General features: G+C 44.9%; 1 protein-coding gene across 1 annotated transcript in view; it reads left to right on the forward strand.

Moving 5' to 3' along the window:
- The window catches only part of LOC146860841 (uncharacterized), a 915,295-nt gene that overhangs the window by 351,010 nt on the left and 538,692 nt on the right, over window positions 1–25,593 (forward strand). The window contains exons 21-22 of the mRNA XM_085646176.1: window positions 2,130–2,268; window positions 2,379–2,483. Of these exons, the coding sequence (XP_085502302.1) occupies window positions 2,130–2,268; window positions 2,379–2,483 (244 nt within the window). The remainder of the gene's footprint in view (window positions 1–2,129; window positions 2,269–2,378; window positions 2,484–25,593) is intronic.

The raw sequence follows: 25,593 nt of genomic DNA on the forward strand, positions 1-25,593 counted from the left end.
GGTATATGGTGAGCAGAAGGCCTCTTTCGACCATTGTTTCTCCACATTCCCTGCCATGTTTCACTTCAGGCCTCTCTATCAGCAGTCTAAAACAGACAATAAACCTTTTTCTAGCTAACAAAAATCATGATAATAAACTTTCATTAGGAGCGAAACATGCTGGCAAAGCAAAATGCATGTCAACTGAGGTCTGTAGTCGGGCTTACTTTAGCTAAGCTTTTAATGCGTATTTTGAATACATGGTTGTATATACACGCGCAACTTTAGGAATAAATGCAAAACATGAGTAAAAGAGTACATATTTACATATGCAATTAGAACTTTCAAAATAAAGGCAATATAACTTGAAGAATAAAGACCTTATTATGAGTACAGCGTTCCTGGTACTGACATACTAGCAGTGGCAGTCTGGCTGCCACCACCCCGGCAGTTTGACCGCCATATTACGATGGTGGCAGTGGAACGCCACAAGACCACCACCACTACCAGGATTCAGGATCCCACTGCGGCGGCAGTAGTGAAAGCAGGCAGGAATTGCAGCGGTACTAAGCAGATTTTGACCTGCCTTTCCACCAAGCATTTCATGAAATGCTTTGCCGAAAAGCATGGACATGGGCCCCCAACAGTGCCCCTGGGCAGATCTGCCTATGGGGATGCGGGCAGCGGGCACATGATGTGCCCACTCAAAAGTGCATGTTGGTGCGTGCACTATGTGGCATGGATGACATGGTGCCTGCAATACCATGCACTGATGTGCTGTAGGCGCTGTCAAGGTGGCGGTATGCTGTTTAGGCTCTACTATGAGCCAAACATACTTGCTGACATGACAATGCCACCGCCGTCCTACTAGGCCTGGATTTAACTTGGAATCCGGTGGGCGGGTTCACCACGGGCTTGGTGGTGTTCCTGGAACCGACACAGTGGCAGTCCTACAGGAAAACTGACAAACTTGTGATCAGAACCTTAATGTAAAACATGAAAAAGAAATACATGCTTTCATGTTAAATTAAACATTATTGCACACGTGCAAAAATTGCTAGTCTTTACAGTGAATACATCTCGGTAATGCGTTTGAAAGCTTCACTCACGTTTATAAAATTAAGCCACACAGAGAATATAATGTAAAATGCACGTATATAGTTAACTTTTTTGTAATGTGCGATGGTGGAGTCTAAATTGCGCTGCGCCACGCTAATCTATCTGCTTGAATGGTATGCTGGGCTGCAACAATTTAAGTAATACAAGGAAAAGTACACTTTGTTTTTGAGAGACGTTCATGTACAATACAAATTAATGGCCAATTAGTACCCTGGTAAGAACCTTTACTTAAGTTCTGCCCTTGTGAATTCCCTATTGTAAGGGCTGCTGGGTGGGGCTGAATAGATTATCATGGAAACTATTCATTTTCAACTACACTTGTTCTCAGGACCGTATGTTCTGGCAAGAAACAGTGAACCCCTATGTGTCAGAGTTTTTTCTCTTGTGCAGCTCACCAACATCAAGTTGGCAAGTGAGAATTTGGGAGCCCCTAGTGCGATTTCAGGGCACTAGAACACCTCCTGGTGAGATTTCTCAACATGGGCAGAAGTGGCAGGTCGTGGTTGTTTGCGTTGAGAAAGCTGACGCTCGAGTAGAAAATCTACTTGAGCAGCAGAAACAAGCAGCGCTCTCTGGCATGCCGTGTGGAGTCATTCACGATGATTTAACATCGTGGAATTTGCTTCTGGAGATGAATATCAATGCAAGCAGCTCCACATGCAAATTCCGCCCACTCGTGGAACTCTGCGGAATCTCAAGGACCATTTATGTAACTCTGCAAAATCCCACGGAGTGAAACTCTACGAGTTCCACCCATCCCTATTGTCTGGTACTTTACACTGCATTGCATGTAAATCTATATGGACCCACTGTTTCACTTTCAGCAGCAGCATTGTTAAACCCATGTTGGCAACCGTTTATTTCTAAGGCATCCAGAAAGGCAAGCCAGGTTCTCCTGCTGTACTTAAGCAGGACTTCAGCCGAGCAGGCACTTTTCCTCTTTAATGAAACATGTTTATACTGGGTGTAATCAAGAAACAGACTGCAGATCGGGGTTTCCACTCAGAACTGTTGTTTGTTGCCCCTCACAGTACTTGCAACAATGGCGTGTGGGAATGCGAAGACCAATCCTCCCTGGGATCATGCTCCGTCTTCGGTGATGGGCATCACATCACCTTCGACAGGAAGCACTTCACCTTTAATGGACGCTGTCGATACACAATGGCTGAGGTACTCACCTTTCTGTTCTGGGGTTTTTCCTAGGGGCTTTTGTAGTGTTTAGGAAATTATGACATGAGAAGTTGGGCAAATTTATGCAATGCTAATCTTATCCTCCTAAGGATTTCTGTGGCTCGTTTGGAGGCACCTTCCAAGTGATTACAGAGAACATTCCCTGCCAAATCAATGGGACCATTTGTGCCAAGGCCGTTACAGTCTTACTTGGGGTGAGTGACGTCTGCATAGATCTAATGCTTTTTTGTAATACATTTTATTAAGTTTCAAATGACAGTAAATTCCAAACCAGTGGCTCCAGTAAATTCTGCATACCAACCATTACAATTTTCCCATCATTTCACCCAACAAAAGTAGCTATCCTCCCTCTCAAAGTTTTTTGGCAAACATTCTAGTTACCCAGCCATCTCTTGGAACTTTCATGAATAAATGTTTTCCCTGTGGAACATCTCCGGCATTTCTTCATGTTGGTACGTCAGGAACCAGTTCAGCCTTAATGCTCTCAGTTTTCTGGCATTTCAAACTGGGTGTGCTTTATTGAAGATAGTCCAGGACTATTTTCAAGGTGGATTGAAATCCCTTGTTGTTGCCTTTCTGTGTTTTAATTTCCTTTGTATTCAATGTCCATAATTTTCGTACCCAATTCATGTCATCTGGGGCCTTAGAACCTGATTTAGAGTTTGGCGGTCAGGGTATACTGTTGCAAACATGATGAGAACCAAGGCATTTCCCTATGGGTGGGGGGCGGTTTTGGACCCCGGGGCGGCTGTTTTTATCGTACCCCTGTAACACACACAGCTGCAGTGTTTTCCACGTGCCATTACCCTCCACCCCCACGGCCAGTCCGACTCAATTGCCAGGGCCGGTTTGCATTCACAGTCCGGCCCTGTAGAGAACCCTGTTTTTCAAAGTCTTGATCCACATGCCTTGTTTAGAGACAGGCAGAATCTGGTGTGATTTTTTTCTGACCTGTTCATCGCTGCCAGGGAAAGCGTGGTGATGAGGGACAGAAAAAAAAACGATATTGATGCCACACACTGGAAGAAGGATCTAAGGGTGTGGAGGATATTCATTTTTTGTTCTTCAGAAACAATCTCCCGCTTTTGGAGTTTGTTTCTTAAAGGCAAACAAAGTTAAAAGTTTCAAACAACAGAGTAGAGCTACAGGCCACTCGGTATACAGCACCTCCCTGTCGTCCCAGTTGTTTAATAACGTAATCCAGCTACGTGCATCAAACCAAGGCACCTGCTGCTCCCAATGTACGACTAAAAGGTGAAATTGAATCCAAATTTCATGAGTGATGGTGCACCGATACAAAAGCCCGATTCCAAATCGCACGTATTCCAAATCGTCTTTATTTTCTGTGGTGATCACATCCAACAGCCAGTATGTTTTGTTCACCACCTGTAAACTTCCTCAGGGCTGTAAAAAGATATATAAAAAGACTTATATGCATTCTAACATTGAAACATCCTAAAACATGCAACAGGCAGAAATACATGTATATAGAGTACACAACACTATTTCACATAAACCTAACATACTTTTAACAACCATGTGATAACCAAAACAAGGACAGCAGGGACTCCATTGAAAATGCCCCCTCCCCCCCCCCAATGCACCCCTCTACACTATTATACACACCTAATGACAAACACAAATAAAATCAAATTAAAAACGTACAGATATGAGATGAAAATATCCATGGCACAACATATGCATTGTGATATGTAGAACCATATGGAAGACATTTCAAACCATCATCCTCAGCTTTTAACAAACTGTCTAATGTAAGCATAACAAAAGGATAAAGAAATGCAATGGTGTTAATATTAAACTAGTGGGTAAATATATTGTATGGGTGGTGTCAACATCACACCACTATGTGATATGTCTTCCACAATATGCAGGTAACATCAATAAAATCAGTGCGGAACCCCAAACCCCATAATCGGGTGTCCTATTAACTTTTAAGTGCCAGAGTGGGTAACTTGTAAGTTGCATTGCAATTTATTGCAAAAATCCCTAAATAGAGCAATCATCTCAAACTGTGGGTTCAAAGTTAAGGTTACTTTCATAAGTGCAACTGACAGCATCTGTAAAATCCATAAAATCGTTCATCAGTGCTAGTCAGTAAGAGGTGCAGCCCATCACATTTTCCATCAAATCTTTCAAGCTCCCGACCAATGAGGCTATATACTGTATGATGAACCTGCCTTAGGACAGTACTTATGCTTTCCAATAGATAGGTTGAGAGGAGTTTCCCTTTTTGTTTTATGCATTACAGTTGGTGAGTGTTCACCAAGGTTTACTTAATGAATAATTGCTTTCCTTCTAATGTTCATTCTCTTTGGAGATTGGTCACTATGGCTAATCCAATATTTCACCTTTTCTTGTGTGCTATTTATTTTTGTAGGTGGGTGATGCAATGATTAGTTTCACCTTACTTGGGTATGTGATGTAAAGGTTGGGATGTGGTTTTATACGCATATCAGGATGATGCCTATTCATTAGATGTTACCGTGGTGTAGGTGACTGCCGTATGGTTTCACATGACACTTGTGAATTTGTCGGAATATTATTAGCAATTGAGTGCAAGTTAAATTCAATGGTTGGAGTCGGGTAGAATAAGTTGTATTTCAAGTGTGGTTACTGAGAGGGATCAAAAGAATTGGGTGCATGCGTTGAGGCATGGGCGGTGATGAAACTCCCATGTGTAGTTGAATGAAATAAATCATATGTGTTTTTATCCCCCTTTGTAAAGTAAATGGATCCTTTGCCTGTATTCCACATGTTGTCCCCCATCGTTATTCTCAGCATAATTGGTTAGAAATGCAAGTAGGTCGATATAAGTGTCCATCAGTTGTACTTGGGTCTTTTTGTCCCACTTTGCGATTTTGAGATGGAATTGCATTCAGGAAGTGTTGCATAGAGGCGTTAAGATGAAGAAATGTCGACGTTGCCCATATGGAGATGCCAATTTTTTCTAATTGCTTGATGTGGTGTGTACACTTGGTCTATATGACTCATGTGAAACAGTTTGGTAAAACACGGCGGGTTACTAGATAATTGTTACTTGTGGTGATTGAAGCATAGCGGTTTCACTTTAATGTGCGATCATATCCCTGGGGACCATATGACCACCCACTCCTGTATAAGTTGAGACAGGTGTGGGGGTGGGCAATTTTATTAAGTGGATTCCGAGACGTGAAACCGTTCACCATGGTTGCTAGAAGTTGGAGGAATCTAAATGAGGTATGGGACTAAGCGGTCATTTTGTAAAACCTTGTAATGTTGGACTCATGAAATAGAGCCTTGATAACTAGGGATGGGTATGGCTGCCTGGGGCATGTTCAAACGCTATGTGGGTGCCGGCAAAAGTTTGATAGTCTTACCTGGTAAATATGATGGCGTTTGCGGAAACATGGGGCCTATGTGATGGAACTCTAGCTGTTGTAAAATGGGCCATCGTATGAGGATTATACATTATTTACAAAGCTTTAAACGTTGGTCTCTGGATGAGAAACTTTGATAATCAGGTATGGGCGTGGCTGCCTGGGGCATGCTCGAATGCTACGTGGGTGCAGGCGAAAGTTTGATCACTATACCTGTTAAATTGAATAGCATTTTGAAAACCATGCAGCACTGGGCCTATGCGATGACCTCCTCGCTGTTGTAATATGGGCCGCCATATGAGGATTATAGCTTTAATGCTCGATTTCCGCTAAATCATGTAGTATTTGAGGTTGGGTGAAACTGATTGTCATGTTCAAAAGTTTTGCAGTTGCAGGCCGTGGGAACATAATGCCCAGTGGGTAATTAGCAGATGGGAATACCTTACATTGAAGAGTATGTTTACCACGCTTCCATTGTGGATTATATGAGAAGAATATTGTGGAATTTATTGAGGATGCGGTACAATTTACTGGGTAACCAGGCACTAACTTTGGAGGTATAATATCATATTGAGCGGGAGGCTAATGGGAAATGTACAAGATCAAGTAACGCGAACATAAGAGGGATTTTACCTCAACGGGTGTGAAACAAGGCAGTGTACCTTTTTTGATCTGTCCTTCACATAAAATAGGCACACGCATATTATTCCATTGTCGGTGTTGCATACAAGGGCATAATGGCCTTAGCTGATCAATATATCGGTGTCAGTTACCACACTGATTTTATTGATTTTACCCACCCATACAATATACTTATCCTCTAATTTATTACTAACACCATTGCATTTCTTTTTAATGTTTGCTATGTTTCCAATAGAGAGTTTGTTAAAAGCTAAGGATGATGGTTTGAAATGCCTTCGATATGGTTCTACAGGTTACAGTGCATTTCTTAAGCCGTGGATATTTTTACCTCGTACCTGTATGTATCGGGTAGTTTCGTATTTAATTTCAAATGTGTTTTCCATTACGTGTATATAATAGTCTAGAGGGGTGCATTTGGGGGGGTCCATTTGCAATGGTCCCTTTTGTCCTTGTTTTGGTTGTCACATGGTTGTTAGATATGTGTTAGGTTTTTGTCAAATAGTCTTGTGTACCTTATATGAATGTATTTTATGTCTGTTGCATGATTTTGGATGTTTTAATGTTACCATGCATGTATATGTCGTTTTATTTGACTTTTTACAGCCCTGAGGAAGTTCACATGTGGTGAACAAAACATGGTGGCTGATTAATTTTTTCACCAAAGAAAATAAAGACGATTTGGAATGCATGCTATTTGGAATTTGACTTTTGTTTGAAAGGACTCCAACGTATCAGTGCACTACCATTTGTGAAATTTAAAGTTAAAGGTTTGGTGAATGGTCATCAAAACTGACAACGGCCATCCACCAAACTTTTTCGGCCAGCTGTCAACTCTAAAAAAACAAAAAAAAAATCAATTATTTTTATTCTTTTATGCTCAACAAAGAGTTGAGTAGAATACAGTCTTACACAGTCAACAATTGAAGTCATTTTAGTTACAGGTAAGCATTTCAACATGGCAGATAACAAACTGGATCGGTAAGTACTATACCGGATAAGGAGACCCTTCCTCCCTATTTCTCGCTTCAATCCCCTGAATACCCTCCATGGGCCCCAGATGTTTTCCCATTTCCGCAGGCAACCTCTGTCTTTATATATAGTCTGTTCTGCTTGGAGGCACCAATCTAAGTCAGCTTTCCACTCCTCTATTATGGGAGGGTTAATTGCGCCCCAGTGTTTTCCAATGTTACGTTTGGCGATCATAGCTGCCAGGGTCAACCACGTTCTTAGGCCATTCCTCCTCTCCCACAATCATCAGTAAAAAACATTTAGCATCCAGCGAGATCTCAACTCCTGTCACTCTGTCCAGGCTATCCCGTATGTTTCCCCAATAGTTTCGTATCTCTAGCAATTCCCATATTATGTGTATGAAAGACCCCTCCTGTCCACAGCCCCTCTGACAGAGGTCCTTTTCTGCCCAACGAATCATGTGCAGTAATGATCTGGGATAGTAAACTCGGTGTAGGACCTTCAATTGGATTAGGTGAAATCTGGAGCGGATTGCCACTTCCCTCGGACCCTGAAGGACGTCCGTCTATTCCTCATTGTCAAGTTACCCTACGTCTCCCTCCCAGGCAAGCTTAAGTGCTGAATAAGGATCGGGGGAGTGGTTGAGGATTTTTTTGTAAATTAGTGAGATGGCCTTGGAATGTAGGGGATCAGACGCAGGCGATCCTCCAATGGCGAGGCATCCACCAACATTTCCCCTTCTCTTATATGATGTTTTAGGGCATGGCCCAATTGAATGTACTTCAGCCATTCCCTTTGCCCCAGTTCGAATTCTGTTTGCAATGTTTGGAATGTGATATATGCCTGGCCTCTCCAGACGTACTTCAACCTGCTGAGTCCCAGAAGTTTCCACTTCTCGAACCCCCTGAGCCTGTCCACCTCAGCCAGTTGGTCACTATCCCAGTGTGGGGTCATCCCAGTCAGTTTCTTATCCAACCCAAGAATCTGGCCGTTGAGGGGGTAGATCTCTCTGCTTTGGTTTATTATACAGGAGAAAGGGATAGCCCCTGTCCCCATCACCTCTCTCTCAAGACAGAATGCTGGGTCCAATCTGTCAGTAATTAACAAACATCACTTGGGAGGCCCAATAATAGGCCTTAATATCTGGGACAGCTAATCCTCCCTTGTAGACTCCTCTGTTCAGTTTACGTAGGGCTATGCGTGGTGCCATGTCATTCCAAATGAGTGTCCACAATTTCGAGTCCACTTTCAGAAAGAATACCTTTGAGATTTCATAGGGCGTGTTTTGAATTGTGTAAAGTAGCCATGGTACTGTCATCATCTTAAATAACGCCTCCCGACCCATAAGTGTAGGAGGTATGGAACGCCAACGTTTGTCGTCTATGAGAAATCTCGCTAACTGGGTCTCTGCATTTTTTTTATAGCATTCACATTGGTCTCTAGTTATATATATCCCTAGGTATTTAAAACTAGACGTTGCTACTGGGAGTTTACATCTAGAGGTGAGAGTGGGCACCCCCCCGACATTGGGAATAAAAACGACTTATCCCAGTTTATGCAGTAACCGGAGTATTCCTCAAAGATCCGAAAGATCTGAAGGTTTCTATCGATTGACTGTCTGGTTCTCTCCACATACAGGAAGTGTCATCAGCATAGAGGGATATACGTTCCCCCCCACACATCCCCTATAGAGATACCCCATATCAAGGGATCCTGCCTGATTCATGTGGCTAATGGCTCAAGGGCCAAGACGAACAGTAGTGGGGTAAGAGGGCAGCCCTGTCTCGTCCCACTTTGTAACTCAAAGGGTCTAGATGTTGAGGAGTTAACTCTCACTCTCGCCAAGGTTTATGATAAAGGAGCTTCAACCAAATCACAAATTTAGGACCAAAGCTGAGACGGCCCAAGACTGCGTATAAATATTCCCATTTCACACTGTTGAAAGCCATTCTGGCATCTAACGATAATAGGGCCGCCAGGTTCGAGGTTCGTTGTGACGTTATGTGGAGTACCCCAAACAATTGTCTCAGGTTTAGCCAGCTGCTTCTATGGGGCATAAACCCTGTCTGATCAGAATGGATGAGGGAAGTCACAGCCCTACTAAGCCGGAGTGAAAGAACTATAGCTAAGACTTTGGCGCCCTTACTTTAGGAGCGAGATCAGGCAGAATGGCTTGCACTTCGACCGGGTTTACCCTCCTTGGGTATTACAAACAATCAGGGCCATTCTCTGATCCTGTGGGAGTGCTCCCTCCTCCAGTGCCTTGACCAACATGTCATGGAGGTGTTCCACCATATGATCTAGTGTACATTTATTTAGCTCTAGTGGTAGGCGGTTAGGCCCCCCGGCCTGTCCCGACTGCAGCGAGTAAGTCACCTCTTTAGGTTTCTCTTTCCAGAGGTCCTCTTCCAGCATATCACTCTGCTACAAGGAGAATGAGGTCAATTGTATGTCGTAAGAAACTCTGTACATTCTTCCTCCGACTTCCTATCTGTCGAGGATTATAGGAACTCATAGTAATAGGCAAAAGCTTCAGCTATCTCACTGCCTGTAGTATGGTTCCGGCCCAGTCCGTCTGTTATACTCGGTACCCAGTTGTGATCAATTCTCCTTTTATCTAACCAGGCAAGTAGTTTGGATGCCTTATCGCCTACTTTGTATAATCTATACTGCATTGCCCTTGCCTGCGTTCTAGCTTTGTCCTTAATCAGGTCCCTTAATTCTCTCTGTCGGAGTCCCAACCTATGCTGAAGCTCCGTATCATCGACCCCTACTTTCACCACTTGTGCCTCTAGCCTAGATATAGTATCTTCTAGGGCTAGACATTGCAGCTTGTTTTCCTTTTTCTTTGCCCCAATGAGTGCCTGGGTGTGGCCCCTAATTACAGTTTCATAGGCCTCCCAGAGAGTTAGTGGGGAAGCCACCGAACCCTTGCTTTCTTCGCTTGCTTGGTCCCTATCTTCAATGCTTTTTTGGTTTTAGGATCTTTAAAATACAAGGAGTCCATTTTTAGGGGTAGCGTTCTGTCCCCCTGCGGGCCCTTTAAAACCACCTCCACCGGGGAGTGGTCTGACATCCCCATTGTAATATGCATTGCACCTTAGAATTACCCCAAATTGTGTGTCTGGATGGGTATGTAGTCCAGCCTAGAGAGACTTTAGCGGAAGGTTGCACTATATGTAAACTGTCTAGTGTATGGATGCTGGTGCCGCCATATGTCTCTCTATCCCATAGTGCGGAGGAACTCCCACAGTCGTCCTAGTTGTCGCCCCGTCACCAGTGCACCCAGGACATCATGGTCAAGCGAGATGACATTGTTCATATCTCCCACGATTACCAACCTCCCCTCTGGCAGGTCGACCAACATTGTTCCTATGGCATACAATGTCATTGGTTGCAGTACCAGGGGGGTATACAGGGAGCATATATTTAACCACATGCCCTCCCACTTCCCAATTATAACAGAAACCTCCAAAAGGGGTCTGTCCATCAGCCATCCAGGAGGAATGGGAGTGAATTCTTGCTCAGAATACCCGTACCTCTGGACCCAGAGGTATATCCTGCATGTGCCAGAAGGGCATATCCACATCTGTTCAAGGCTTTACATTGGTTTCCCATTAAATGAGTCTCTTGTAAGAGGACAATGTTATGGGAGTGGCGTTTGAGGAAGTGGAATACTGTGGTTCTTTTGATACTAATATTGAGGCCATTAACTTTCCAAGACCAGATTTTCATCATCTTCTGAACTATCTTAGGGTTTCCTCTTGTGCTTGTAGGGTGCTTCCCTCCCACTCACACACCCATTACTCCTGGAATATCCAATTCCCATTCGACTCATCATTAGTCATACGACATTTATAATTCTGGTTCCACCCCTGAGCAGCTAACAGTAAACTAAACGTCTTATAATACCCCCAACCCAACCCCCAAGTTAGAGGCCACACCCCCTCCCTGTTACTCAGCTAAATAGGTAAAACATACCCCAACTGGTCTACTTGCAGAGTGCCTGTTGCCCATTAATCAACTTTCCAAACACTTATTAGGGGTGCTCGACCCCAGACAGGAAACCCCCACCCTGCTCTCATTTGCAACCACTTGTGAATAATTTGATATAGAGAAGCTGAGAGATCAGATGTCAGTATCCATTAACCTCCCCCTCCCTCCTGTGTCTCTCGGCTGCGCCGCCTTAACCGTTCTATCCTTGGCCTTGTGGTTCGTTTCCATTAAATCACTCAGCTGTCGGGCCTCTTCCTGCCGTCCACCTCTGGTTCCACAGTCTCTGGGCCACAGATCGTTCATCATCCGATCGCTCTCCGTTTCTCCTGCTGCGTTCTGTCTGCATCGGAGAGGAGCCGGTGCCTCTCCTTACCCACCAGTCCCTAGTGCGTCTTCCATCGAGGCAGTCCTGTGCCTCGTCCGGTGTAGTGAAATACCAGGATCTGCCCTCAGCCATTATCCTGAGTTTTGCAGGAAATAGCATCATGTACTTGATGTTTCAATCTCGAAGGGCTCTTTTCACAGATTCAAAGCTCCTTCTCTGTCTCTCTCTACAAGCAAGGTGAAGTCTAGAAAGAAACAGATTTGTGTGCTTTGATACTGAATGTCCCCTTTCTCTTGGGCTGCCTACAATATAGCATTGCGGTCCCAGTAGTTTAAAATCTTTGCTATTATTGTCCTTAGAGGCACCCCAGGCGTAGCGGGGGATCGGCGCCCTGTGGGCCTCCTCCACTGAGAAGAAAGCAGACAGTCTTGTGGGCATCAGAGTGTTCAGAATTAAGTTTTCTAGGAATAGGTCCACGGTAGGGCCCTCTTGCCCTTCCCACCTGGTCTTCAAGCTTAGCCGCCATGGTCATTGTTCACTGAGTTAATGAGTGCACCTGGTCCTCACGTCATTTTGTTGTGGTTTGCAGTTGGGTGATATGTGTTTCGGCCACTGTAACCTTCTCCCTCAAGTTAGACATATCAGCATGGATCAGGTTAACCTCCAGGGTCACCATATCTATTTTGGGTTCCAGCGTGCCCTTCTGATATCTAATGGCTCCCAGTGATTGTTTTCCACCTCTTCGACACTCGCTGGCCGGGATTGTTTTGGGACAGTGTAGCTATCCATTTTATTATTTGGGAGATCAGAGTACTTCACCATTTTATCAGCGCCTAGTGGAGCGTTAATGTTGTACAGGACGCCCTCCACTGAGGAACCTTCTGGGGGAGGTGCACTCCCACACTACTGTACTGCCAGCTCAATATGTCTCTCCCGGTGTATGTTAATTCGCTTGTACTGAGGCGGGCAGGGGATTTTTGGGGAGATACTGTTCACCAAAGTGGATCCTCCGGCAACACTCAATTGTATCTTCTCTTGCTTTATCTTTGTCTTTTGTGTGTCGGGTCTGCACCTTAGCTCTTGGGCCCTCCTAACATCGGGCAGGGCCCCGGATCAATTCCCAGGGAGTCTATCGTTGGGGGATATGACCACAGCGATCGTATAGTGGGACCCCGCGGCGTCTCATATTCCAGGCCTTCGCCTCCTTTCCTCCTCCTCTATGCAATATAAGGCCTACCTGGCATCCATGTAATAGTGCCAGTCCTCATTGTTCTAGGCCTCAACACTGTGCCTGTGGTTGTTGATTTTGATAGGGGGGACGGGGGAATGTGCCCACCTTTAAACTTTGCCCCCGGGAGGCCCACTATGCTCCACGGGCCGCTCCGCTGTTCCTTGTCCAGCTTCCACTCCCCATATTTAGCTGCTCCCCAGCGAGCGCTGTAGGGCCTCTCTCACCTTACGCTCCATGGTGGGGGGCCCGCTCCCGCTGTGTCGCTGCTCCAGACTTTGGCTACCCGACTCTGGTGCCACACCAGCCACGCACCAATCAGTAAAAATCAGCACAGCGCCGGTCTCGTCCTAGGGCCTCCCGGGTGGGCTCCCGCACCACCCGGGGGCAGCTCTGGAAAGCTGCTGCAATCCCGGGGGGAGACCCATACGCTCTCAGGCCTCGTCTCACTGTGCGCAACCTCTTCGTCTGAGCTGAGCCGGAGCCGGCGCCCCTTCTCGTTTTCGGATAATGGCATCGGTCAGGCCAGTCACCAATTGTGCAGCCCTCCACTGGATCCGATGCCGCAGGGAGGGTCTCCACAGTGGTATGCGGTGTCTCACAGTTAGACTCATGTACGGATGTGTGGTCGGATGATGGGGTGATGCTCCGAGAAAGCGGAGCTCAGCTATGGTGCGGCCATTCCCCTGCCCGGCCAAGCCACGCCCCCACTCATCTCTAAATTTGAGAGCCGGAGTACCACGATGAAGGTGGAGGTAAATGGTTCCCTTAATCTTTTTCAAATACTCAAATTTGCTGCAATTTCCTGTTGTTTGGTGTGGAGAACATTTGCCTTACCACTGCCCACTCTTCCCCTTCAGTTGCTCCCAATTCCTTGGTTTAATACCTCATCATAGGGTCAAAAGGGATTCGGTGGGCGGTGGTCTTTTTTATGACTTAAGATCTCATTTCAAAATATTTAAATCCCTGACCATGGCCACCATATATGTATTGCAGATCCCTCCATATTAAATCCTTTTCAACATCTTCCATTTTTGTTCAGGAAGATACAGTGCAATTTTTGTCTGGTCATGTGCCAGTCATACGTAATTTTATAGCATGTTTTCCTTCCCTGCACACTATTGCTGTTTTCAGTATATTGCTCCACAATCTGGCCCATTCCTTTTGTGCAATTTTTTTGTTCTGCTCCTTGTCTAATTTATGCATGTAAACTAATTTGAGAGTGTCTGAATGTGCTTTCGGAGAGAACGTGGCTCAGTGTCTTTTCTGAAAATATTAATGTCTGTAAGACTCTAGTAAATTAAAGTCTATTTTACATTGAGTAAAATATTTGAACTATTGCCCCAAAATAAATCTCTCAACGTTGTACAATCTCCCTCTCTCAACTTAACAAATTGTGTGCCACCTAGTGCAGGTATAAAATTATTATAGAAGATGAATAACTAAAATCCGTGGATGTTAAATTCACAGTGTCTGTCATGGTCATCAGGATGTTATTTGTGAAGAGAGTCTTCTTGTGTGGGAAGCCCCCAAAGTCAATTCCCTTAATCTTTGGTGTTTATCCCCTTGGAGGAGAGGGGACAAAGGGCACCCCTGTCTTGTTCTTCATGAGAGTTTAAAGCAGTCCGTTGTATCCCAGTTCACTAGAGTCTGCACCATCATATCTTGGTAGCTAGCCCATATGTATTTTTTCAGTAAAGGCACCTATTCCTGCCTGATATAATACATGGTGGAGGAAAGGCCATTTGATGTGGTCAAACACCTTTCCAGCATCAATCTCCAATTGTAGCTCTGGGATAGATCATCTGTTAGCCTTTTCAATCAAGTGCAGGGCCCTGCAGATATTAGCAAAGGTTGTGAAGTTCCTGAAGAACCCTGAATGATCCAGTTCAATAAGAGAGGGCATACACCATTCCAGTCTATTTGCCAGGATCTTCAAATAGATTTTTAAATCTGACTTGAAGAGAGATAATTCTACATGTGGCACATTGTTCTTTGGCTTTACTTGGTTAATGCATTAAAGTTCTGCCTCACTCATAGAGTTAATCACTCTACCTGTATTACAGCAAGTGTTAAAGAATTTAGACAAGTGAGGAATCAGTAATGCGGCAAATTATTTATAAAAACCCATTTACGAGAACATCAGGTCCTGGGGCCCTGTTAGATGGTAAGCTTATAATTACTCTCTCCTCTTCATCGCTCAGTAATTCTTTATTGCGTGATGAATAAAAACTGTTGCAATATAATACATAATAAACACCTATATAGAAACACATAAAATCTAACCATCATCAAAAATTCATGACATGAATGAATTTCAAATAGTACACCCCAAGTCAAACTTTACGCTCCACCTCAGCTAAACATGTTGCCGTTCCTGGGGTGGCAGGAGCTTTTATTTTGGGAACAACAGCAACCTGGAACACCATACCACTCCACATTAAGAGCGCACCTAATTTTGTTATCTTCAGGAAGCTTTGTTTTTTTTGGAACTGCTAAGCCCGCTGTTTCTCCTACACATCTTTTCTCCTGTATCAGCGCCAAGAGACCCTAGGGTAATCAAGAACATTAGAAATAGTTTAACATTCCATGCCATAAAATCAATTAAATCCTGTTAAAAAAAGGGAGCAGTTATTTTGAAATCAAAGAAAGATCAAATCTAAGAAAGCAGTGCGATCATTAAGCAGAGTCCTTTTTGATGTGAAAGCACAAATGCTCATTTAAGCATTCTAGGACAGTGCAATGTGAAACATTAAACAGCAGATGCTGGTTCATAAAATCTAGTTTTATCAAATTTAGTGAGCAGATGCTTGTAGTAAAGTCTGCTGCGAGCTATGGGCTTGGGAACAGCGACCATTCTGAAAAAGAAACCCCAAATTGCTTGTTAAGGAGTCCGAAGTGGTGCATTTTTTAAGTTGAGGTGCAAGTGGTTACTCCTTAGACAGTTTGATCCTTGATCACAGACTTCTTAACAAATCTCTGAAGGAACGTAACCATTGCGCAGTTCAGACCAATTTCCATTGGTTGATAACAAGCCAGCACCACCTCTCTACATGATTTATGCCCCGATCTCTCCACTTCCTGCATAGGAAACCACATCGATCCCCCATGCCATCTTAGCATTCGAGTAATATGAGAACAATGTCCTCCGGTTCTTGCCCCGGCCTCCTTCTCCGTGGGGAAAGGTGTCTTAATAGGGGTAATAGTTCTAGCCTGTATTTCAGGAGGTGTACCTCGGCCTGGTTATTGTATGTTTCGCTTAGGTAGCCCTGTGGTTTTAACGTAGTATAATTTTGAAGTGTCATCCACCCATCACTGTGCTTGAACAGTCTGTCTTTGTCCTCAAGCATTGATAGCAACTGTGCACTGTATTTGATTAGTTTTCTGAACTCCAGGTGGCCTAAGAATAAGTTGCAGGCATTTGTTAGGCCGATAGAGAACAAGGCCTGATTTAAGTAGACCCATGCTGGAGAGGTCGGCCTGAGTTCCAGTTCGTGCCAAAGGTGACAGCCCAAGAAGCCCTCTGGTGCCATCCTTAACCTTTGACAGCAGATTGAGAAGGCCACCTTCCGAGTCAGAGACTGTTTGGCAATGCCAAACTCCAGCCTTATTTGTGCAGGCGATATGTTGGTTGGTAGTTAGAAAATTAACCTGTATATATTAAGTACCATTCTATCCAAGGTGGCATAGTCTAGACCCCTGAGTGCCTCCCTCCCATAGGTCAAAGTGGGAAGGATCTTAGCTTGTGCCACCTGCGAAACTGGTATGAGCTTGGGGCCATATAGTTTGTTGTATAGATACCTCAGGCCAAAAGCCAACACTTAGCCTTTCTTCCTTATTTCCGCTCATTAGTCACTATATCCTCCATTCCCATTGAAAGGAACTCCAAGGTACTTGAAGCTTTTTACTGATTCAATTTTTACGTGTTCAAGAAACCTGATGTGCTACTATGCCCTTTTTCCTTGTACTGTTAATATTTTTTTTTCCCTGTTAATGGTCAGCTCATTTCTTGTGGATTAAGCGAGAGTTGCATCAAACAGATGCAGTAAACTGACCTTGGTTCTACTTAGGAGAACTAGGTCATCTGCATACAATAAATTCAATAGCTGTAAGCCCCCCAATTTGGGGGCGAATGAGAGTTTACTTCATTTAGTAAAGGAGTAAGATCAGAGAGACACAGCTATATAATAAAAATCATGCCAAAACACATCCCTGCTTCAATCATTGAGTTGTTTTGATTTTTCCTTGATAAATAAGAGCCATCCCCTACTTTTATCCTGGCCAAGGTTTCATTGTGTAATAGTTCCAAGGCCTGTGGCAGACTGTTTGGGATGTTTAGGTTGGCCAGTTTCTTCCAGAGCATTACCCGGTCCACCCTATGAAATGCTGATTTGTAGTCAATGAAACCTAAGTAAACCAGGTGCTTATTCGTATTAGCGGAATCAACCAGTAGCGAGAGTGTCACGATATTTACTGTGGTCCCTGTTTGTTTTGTAAAACCAGTTTGGTTTGGAGGAAAATGGAGTGCTTCTCCGTCCATTGCTGTAATTCCTCCAGTAGAACTCCTGCAAAGTATTTTGCATCATTGTCCATTAGGGCTAATAGACTACAATTTCCAGTGTCATCCTCTTCCTCACAAACTGGGGAGGAAATCAAGCCTCTCCATGGGGATGGGATGCTGTGATGCTGTATAACATTTTTAGAGACCAGAGCTAGTTGAGCTGCCCAAAACGATGGATTCTCCTTGTAGATGTCTGGCGGAATATCTTTCGGGCCCGGCGCCCCTTGCGTGTGTTCCCTTGCAATTTGCCTCTGGACAGAGCCTGAGCTAATAGTTCACCATGATGGTGTTTGAACCCTCTCCCTATGTAGGATTTGTGGTGTTCATACTGAAACCGAGTCGTATAAGCGGCTCCTAAGTTGTTCCTCCTGTTACCCTGGAAACCGAGTCGTATAAGTGGCTCCTAAGTTGTTCCTCCTGTTACCATGGATTGTGGAGAAGTGTGGCTCAATGATTAGACCGGCAGACCCTGATGCAGAGGTCTAGCCCGGGACCAGGGTTCAATTCCCCGCCTCGGCGGGTCTTGGGCTAAAAAATTCCACGGACCTGATAATTCTCGCCTCGGTGCCTATTGCAATCATGGAGTCCCACTCTGCAACTCTGGGCAATAGCTTGCTTAATCTCCACAACGGCCCCCACAACGCTAAGGATGCCTGGCCTCCACCTTGGGGGTGCCCAGGAGTGGACACCTCACAGGGAAAGCCAGGATGGGTTCCACAGCGGTATTCGTACAAGCGCCTTGAGACCCTTGCGGGTGAGTAGTGCGCTATACAAGTATCAATTTACATAATGATCAAGCAAAAAATGACACTGGGTGGCCACCCTTGTATGGGGTCTGCTGATTCCACTCACAGTTTGCCAGAAGAAGGTGAAGTTGTTCTTCCTCATGTCATACAGCAGTTTGGCCCAGAACGAGCCCTGGCACTGCCTTCGAAGCTGCCATTTTCCCCGTATTACTTGTTTCCGTATGGCCCTGAGGTCATTCAGGATAGTAGGATCCGAGGGTGAAGTTTTCAGAGCCCACCAAAGATTATTTACTTTCTTTTTGGCCATTTTAATCATAGGGGTGCACAACCTCCCCTTCAGAATATTGGCCTTGCTCTGATGCCATTGCTTATTAGTTGTGACCAGCTTGACTGATTTTGCGCTCTGCGAAGTTTATGGAATACATTTCCCAGGTGGTCAATGTGTTTTTCACCTGTTGTTTTTAAGTTTGCCACCGGTAGTTTAGCAGCTTGTGCCACTGCTGATAAGGAGGCGACCAAGCACTTTATACGTTTAAAGTTGATCATGTAACATAGAATTCCCTGATCCATTGCAGGTGTATCAACTTCTAAACCTATTTCAAGAATTATTTCTTGTGGCTGATGGTCGCTTTCCAGTTTCTCGCCGAATCTATAAGCTGTGACTACCTGCAATAGTGGAAAGCTCACAAATGTGTAGTTTATTAGAGATACTCCAAAGCTAGTTAGATACGAAGGCCCAGGTGGTTTGTCACTCTTGCACCAGTCACTTAATGCTCTGAGGCCTAGATGTTCCATATTTCCTGGCAAACTTCGACCTCATCTATCTTCTTTTTGCCACAGGGGAGGCAATTGAGTTGGAGTCATCCAAAGAGCATCTTGAGCCACTATCACCTCATTCTTGGATGATTTGAACATCAGCCACATGTTGAAGTCACCTGTGTCAATTAATTAATTATCCTATCCCTTTAAACTTTGCGCCAAAATCATCTCACTCACCTTATCTGTTAGCTTGGCCCTGGATGCGACATTGGGGTGGATGTAAACAGTTCCATTGTAATTTTCTTAGGCAGGCCATTTTGAGGGCCAGCTCCACTACCTGTAGGTTGACCTAATTGCTGCCTTGCTCTACGCAATCAATTTTACTAGCTACAGAAATGTATATTACCAGACCATCCTGGCTGCACCCATATTTGTTGGCTTTAGTTGATGGAGTATAAAAATATGTAAAACCCTCCAAGTGAAGTGCCGTCTGTGACCAAGTTTCTTGAAGAAGCACTACTTGAAAAGTGTGGAGGTATTGAAGAGTTTCTGGATGATTCAGCTTGTGAGCAAGACCATTAATGTTCCAGGATCAAGCCCTAAGTGCGTTGTCAATGGTAAGAGGTGGACAGGTATCATGTCACTGTAAGAGTCTGGTTGTATTAAAGGCACCCGACAGCCATGCCACTCTGCAACCACCCCTGATTCTGGGGCTGGCCTGCACATTCCATTTGGGGCCCGAGGATTTACTCAATGTACTCCTTAGAACAGAAAAGACAGTTCTGGGTCAAGCCCCTATTGAAACGCCCTTTTTCTGTGACTCCAGGACATGAAAGGTGTAATGGTAATCCCCTGTCATTAAAAGGTCTCAGCCTCATTCAGAAGCTTCTCAGCCATCTCAGTGGAGCCCCACAATAGTTTAGTTGATTTGTTTTGCTGACCAGAACCTGGATTGATGAATTCTATTGAGACTATATCTTGTGAGCCAACCTCCCCCATCCTGTCCAGTGTCCACATGAGCTTGAGAATGTTGCTTCTATTTAGGATATCAAAAGGGCCCTATAGATGTATTCCGGGTGGAATAATGTACATGGAGATTTTTTGTGCTTTAGGGGAGGCTTGTGGCAGTATTTTTTGCTGCACTCTACTCTCCCAGACAGTGGCGGCTGCGGTTTCTCTTGTGGGATGGGGGTCCCTATCCAGAAGAGTGTGAGGCCTATGCAGATTGAGGGCAGCGACCCCTGCCTCAGTGCCCATAGTTGTGTCCTCTTCTTCCTTGTAGAGTCTGGCACTATATGTTAGAAGAGACCCCTTAGTGATGCAGTCCTGTGTGGTTGTCGGCTCGTTTACACATATGGCCTGTGACGATGTGTCTCGCAAAACCAAATGATTTATCATGGCTGGGGGTAAGGTGACCAGTGGAATGGCCACCTGGATGGTTCCTGCACTGCTGTCAGATTTGTTTACGGAGCTAATTTTCTTTGTGGTGACCACTGTCTTTGAGTCCTCTCCCATGTCCAAAGCCATTGATTGCTCGTTGTTGTCTGTGTCCGTAGCAGAGAGGGGCGGGCGGGATCTTGTATTAAAGAGTGGGTAGGCTGCCAACGCACTTGACAAAGGGAGCTTTTTCTTAGGACCCTTTCTCCTTTTTGCACTCTTTGGTTTTGATGGCCCATATCTTCGTCACTCATTATTTCCTGTTCAAATTCATTGGTCACATTTTTGAGCAGCAACGGCAAGTCTAAATGTTGCAAGAAATCAGTTATTTCCTGGTGTTGGGCTTGTTCCTTTGATGCAACGCATAATAGTATTCTCCAAAATGTCTCACGTTTTCATCTTCTGTTTAAGTAAGAGCTCCATGTTGGTCCCTTATGTGTATTATATGTTAGAGATCTTTGGCATGTCTCAGCTGTGCCGCCCATAATGTATCTGCTTTATTAGTTTTTTTCTAAGATCATTGTTTAAGTTATTATAAGTCTCTGTGGATTTGTCTGTCTGTAATAAGTCCAGCAGACCTCATAATTTAGTAATTTCTCTTTGGAGTGAGATAGTCTTCCACTCTTTATTTTGCTGCTGTTTTACCTTTAGATCTGCCTGGAAGTTGCTTTTCGTTAGGGAATGCCTCTGGTGCAAATTAATATCTATTGCTTTGCTATTGCTTTAACTCTAATCACCACAGTGAAGGCTTTCAGGATAATGGCGGGCGTGTTGCCATTGTTTATATTGTTTTAAAATTAATATATTTGATCTCTTGTCTTTTTCTTGTGGAGTTTATCTTTGAGTGTAGCTGGGTTGAATCTCCAGGTTCTTGCCTTTCTGTGGGGTACCCCCATGTAGTGTAATGGGAGTGTGGTTGGAAATAGTTATCAGGTGTACCTTCATTCTGCTTGTCTCATTCATTAGTCTTCCTGCACTCCAATCTGGGCTATTCTGGAGCAGGATCGGCGGCTGTGCGAGGGAAATGTGAATTCCTTTTCCATGAATTTGTCTTACAGAGGACAGGAGAGTTTGAGACATCCCCTCATCTGTGTATGTGTCTAAAGGGGGGTCTGTCCAAATCAGGGTGGTGAACTGCATTAAAATCTCCTGTCCCAATGATTTTTCTTCAAGCTTTCTCCTTTAGTAAATCCAGGATAGTGGACATGTGTGACTCCGGGTTACTAAAAGTTGATGAGGACACCGCGTAATCTCGATCTCACCCATTTTGCAAATAACTATCACACATCTCCCTTCCTGTGTGTCTATTATAATTTCTGTTACACCCAGTGGTAGGAGTTTGTGAATGGCTATCTGTAGGTAATTGGGTTACTGGTTGACTGGGGTATGAGCCCTGGTAAAGCAGGAACTACAATCCTGTCAGGGTAAGGCACAAGCAAACCCCAAATTAACCTATGCTCAATGATTGGTTCCTTGGCCCAGAGCAGTCAGGCTTAATATAGAGACAATGTGTAAGGTATTTATGCAACACTTCAAACAGTACAATAGTGAAAACACCACACAAACAGATTCCCACTGCAATCTAAAAAATATATAGCAAACATTAATACATAAAACAAGACCAAAACAACAAAAATCCAATCAGTAGAACCAGAGTTATGAATTTTGAAAAAATAGTGCCTAAAAGCAGAAAGCGGCAACTGTGGCCATCCTGTCGGGCTAGACCGGGTCAAAGTCAAAAGTTCAGGCCGACCGCGAATGAGCACTGGTCGTATGCGGTCCTAGATTAGTTCCACTTAAGTTTTACTTTCTCAAGTTTTGTGCCAAGAGTCATGTTCGCACTGGAGAGGGTCACGGGGAGCAAGGAGAGCATTGTGGGCGGTTGTCGGCGTGGAGTGAAAAGCAGGGCTGGCGCCATGGATGGGCAGGCTGGTCCTTTGCATACCTGGTCCCCTGCTGACTGTCAATGCTGCTGTAAAAAGGGATAGGCTGCTGGCGGCTTGCACTAAATGTCCATGTAAGTGGCACAGTTCTGGTCACAAAGAGCCCAAATGTTTGATTCTAAGAGCACTGAGCCACACCAAGGGTCCAGGATGTGAGGGGTACCAGTTGGTGGTCAGGAATTCACTGTGACTGGGTCTAGGAGCTGGTTTGGGAGCTTTTTATGTCCCTGAGGATCGGATCATGAGGCCAGCAGACAAGACTTTTGAGTCACTCTGGGGTTCTGGTTTTAAGATGAAGTTGCAGGTCCAGTTCTTCTTCCAAAAGGTACGAGGGCAGCAGGAGGCAGGTCAGCAGAGCACCAGTTCCCTTAGATCAGCAGTCCAACAAAGTTACAATCCTTGTGGAAGCACAGCAGTCCTTCCCCCTGGCGGAGTATCCACAGGTACAGAAATGTACTAAAGAGTTGGTGTCTGAGATCCAGTATTGATATTCATTTGTGCCTTTGAAGTGGGAGGGAAGCTTTTAGAGGTTTTCTCTTGGAAGTCCCTAGGCATCCTGCTTTCCCTTCCCTGCCCTGTCTCTAGAATAACCAAAGGGGGTATGCAGCCCTTTGTGTTGGGGCATGACAGAGCCTATACAGGTGTAACTGGGGCTGTAGACTTTACACTTATAAAATGTAATAAGGCAACTTTAATATTATCCAATGGGAGAGATGTGCCTTGCTTCAGTGAAAAACAAATGTGTTTTACTACCAGGACATGTAAAACTTAAATGTACGTCCTACTTTTAAAATAGATTACACCGTGCCCACTGGGCTGTCCAGGGTCTACTCTAGGTGTGACTTATATGTATTAAGAAGGATGGTTTGGGCCTCGCAAAAGGATATTTTGCCAGGTTGAGCTGGCAGTTTAAAACTGTGCACACAGGCTCTACAAAAGCTAAGACTGAGACATGTTTAAAGGTACTTAAGTGGGTGGCACAACCAGTACTATGGGCCCACTAGTTGCATTAAATTACTAGGGACTTATAAGAACATTTATTGGTCAAGTTAGGGATAAGCCAATATTACCATGTGTAGAGGAGAGAGCACCAGTACTTTAGCACTGGTTAGCAGTGGTAAAGTGCACAGAGTCCCAAGGCCAGAAATAACAAGATCAGACCTAAAAAGGTAGGAGGAAGGCAAAAAGGTGGGGGGAAGTTCACCCTAAGGCTGAAAGGTCTAACCTGCATGTCCCTCAGATGAAAATGGGGAGAATCGTCAACACCTTGGGAGTTCTCATCAGTAAGGCTGAAGAACCTGGAGGGTGTTCCAGCATAACATCTATTCTCTGTAGGGAGATGGACCACCTCAACAGTTTGGGATTTTCACTCTGCATTTGCATGATCCACCTGAGGGGCTTTTGGTCTGTCTGAATGCAGAAATGAGTCCCAAACAGGTATGGTCTCTGCTTCTTCAGTGCCCAGACCACAGCAAAGGTCTCCCTTTAAACGCACCCCACCTCTGTTCCAGTGGAAGTAACCTCCTGCTAATGAAGGATACAGGTTGGTCTAGGCCCTCTTCATTTAACTGTGCTAAGACTGCCCCTATGCCATGCTCTGAAGCATCTCTCTTCACTACGAACTCCTTAGAGTAGTCAGGAGCCTTGAGTACAGGTGCTGTGAACATGGCCACCTTGAGGGTATCAAAGGCTTTATGGCAGTCCTCTATCCAAGTCATCTGTCTGGGCTACTTCTTTGAAGACAACTCTTTTAAGGGGACAACAATGGTACCATATCCCTTAACACACCTCCTATAGTATCCCATGAGGCCCAGGAAGGCTTCCGTCTATGTTTTAGGGGGTTGCTAGGCCAGAATAGTCTCAATCTTGGCCTCAAATGGCTGCACCTTGCCCCCGCCGACCATGTGGCCCAGACAAACCATGAAACCCTGCCCTATCTGGTGCTTACTGGCCTTGAAAGTCAGGCCCACATGCTACAGGGGCTGAAGCACCTCTTGGAGATGATACAAGTGTTCCTCCAATCTGGAGCTGTAGACAGCTATGTGGTCCAGATAGACAGCACAAAGTGCCTCCTTCCAAGCCAGGACCCTTTTGACCAACGTCTAAATGTTGGCAGAGGCATTCTTTAAACCAAAGAGCATCACCCTAAGCTGAAATTGGCCCTCTGGGGTTGAGAATGCAGGCCTCTCTTTTGCCCCCTCAGTCAGAGCAATCTGCCAGCACCCTGATGTTAAATCAAAAGTACTCAGAAATGTGGTCACGCCCAGCCTGTCTAAGAGTTCATCAGCTCGGGGATGGGCTATGCAACAGTCTTTGTGATTGAATTGATACCCCTATAGAACTTGCAGGACCAAATGTCTGGGGTGGTGCCCAATCGGGCAGCCGTGCAGAGCAGTACCACTGGGCTGGACCAGGGACTGTTGAAGGGCTCAATCCCCCCTAACGCTAGCATTTTGGAGACCATCTCCTTCATACTGGCCCTCACCTTCTCTGACAACCTGCAAATCTTATTTTTAACAGGTGGACTGTCTCCAGTGTCTATGTCATGGATGCACAGGTGTGTAAGTCCAGGGGTGAGGGCAAACAGAGAGGCGAACTGCCACAGTAACTGCCGAACGTCACTCTGCTGGGGAGTAAAGGAGCGGTTGATACCCTCCACTGTCCTGTTGTGTTTCTGGGCAAACAGGAGGTCATGGAGAGGCTTGCTCTCCTCTTCGACTCCCTCATCTGTCACCAGAAGCCTGTTCATTTCAGACCTCTCAAAGTGTGGTCTGAGTTGGTACACATGAGGCACCCTTAAGGGGTTCGCATTAGGGGTGGCTGGCTAACTCCACTCCACCAGTGGAGTTCACTGAGTTTTGCCTCTCCGCACCATGTGGTGGAGTTTGTTACCACCCACCCCTATTGTTGAGCAGTTCAAGTGTTAACATACTGACAGGTCTAACATGTGTCTCCCTTAGCTGTAAGTGGGGGGAACTAATCAACACCTTGGGAGTTCTCATCAGTAAGGTATAAGAACTGCCATTTCGCCCCAGCAAAATAAACCTTTTGCCAGGCCCAAACCTTCCTTTTTAATAAATATAAGTCACCCCTAGGTTGGGCTCTTAACAGCCCAGAGATCAGGGTGCAATGTATTTAAAATTTAGTTCATGTACTTAAAAAAATGTCCATGTCCTGGTAGTGATAATCCCTCAAATTGATTTGTTTTTCGCTACTGCAGGGCCTATCTCTCCCATAGGATAATATTGGTGTGGCCTTATAACATTTTATAGGTATAATTTCCAAATGGGAAGAGATTGCCGGCCATGTTTGGTGTCTCGG

The sequence above is a fragment of the Triturus cristatus genome, chromosome 3_1 (genome assembly GCF_964204655.1).
Source record: "Triturus cristatus chromosome 3_1, aTriCri1.1, whole genome shotgun sequence".
In the NCBI taxonomy this organism is placed as follows: Eukaryota; Metazoa; Chordata; class Amphibia; order Caudata; family Salamandridae; genus Triturus; species Triturus cristatus.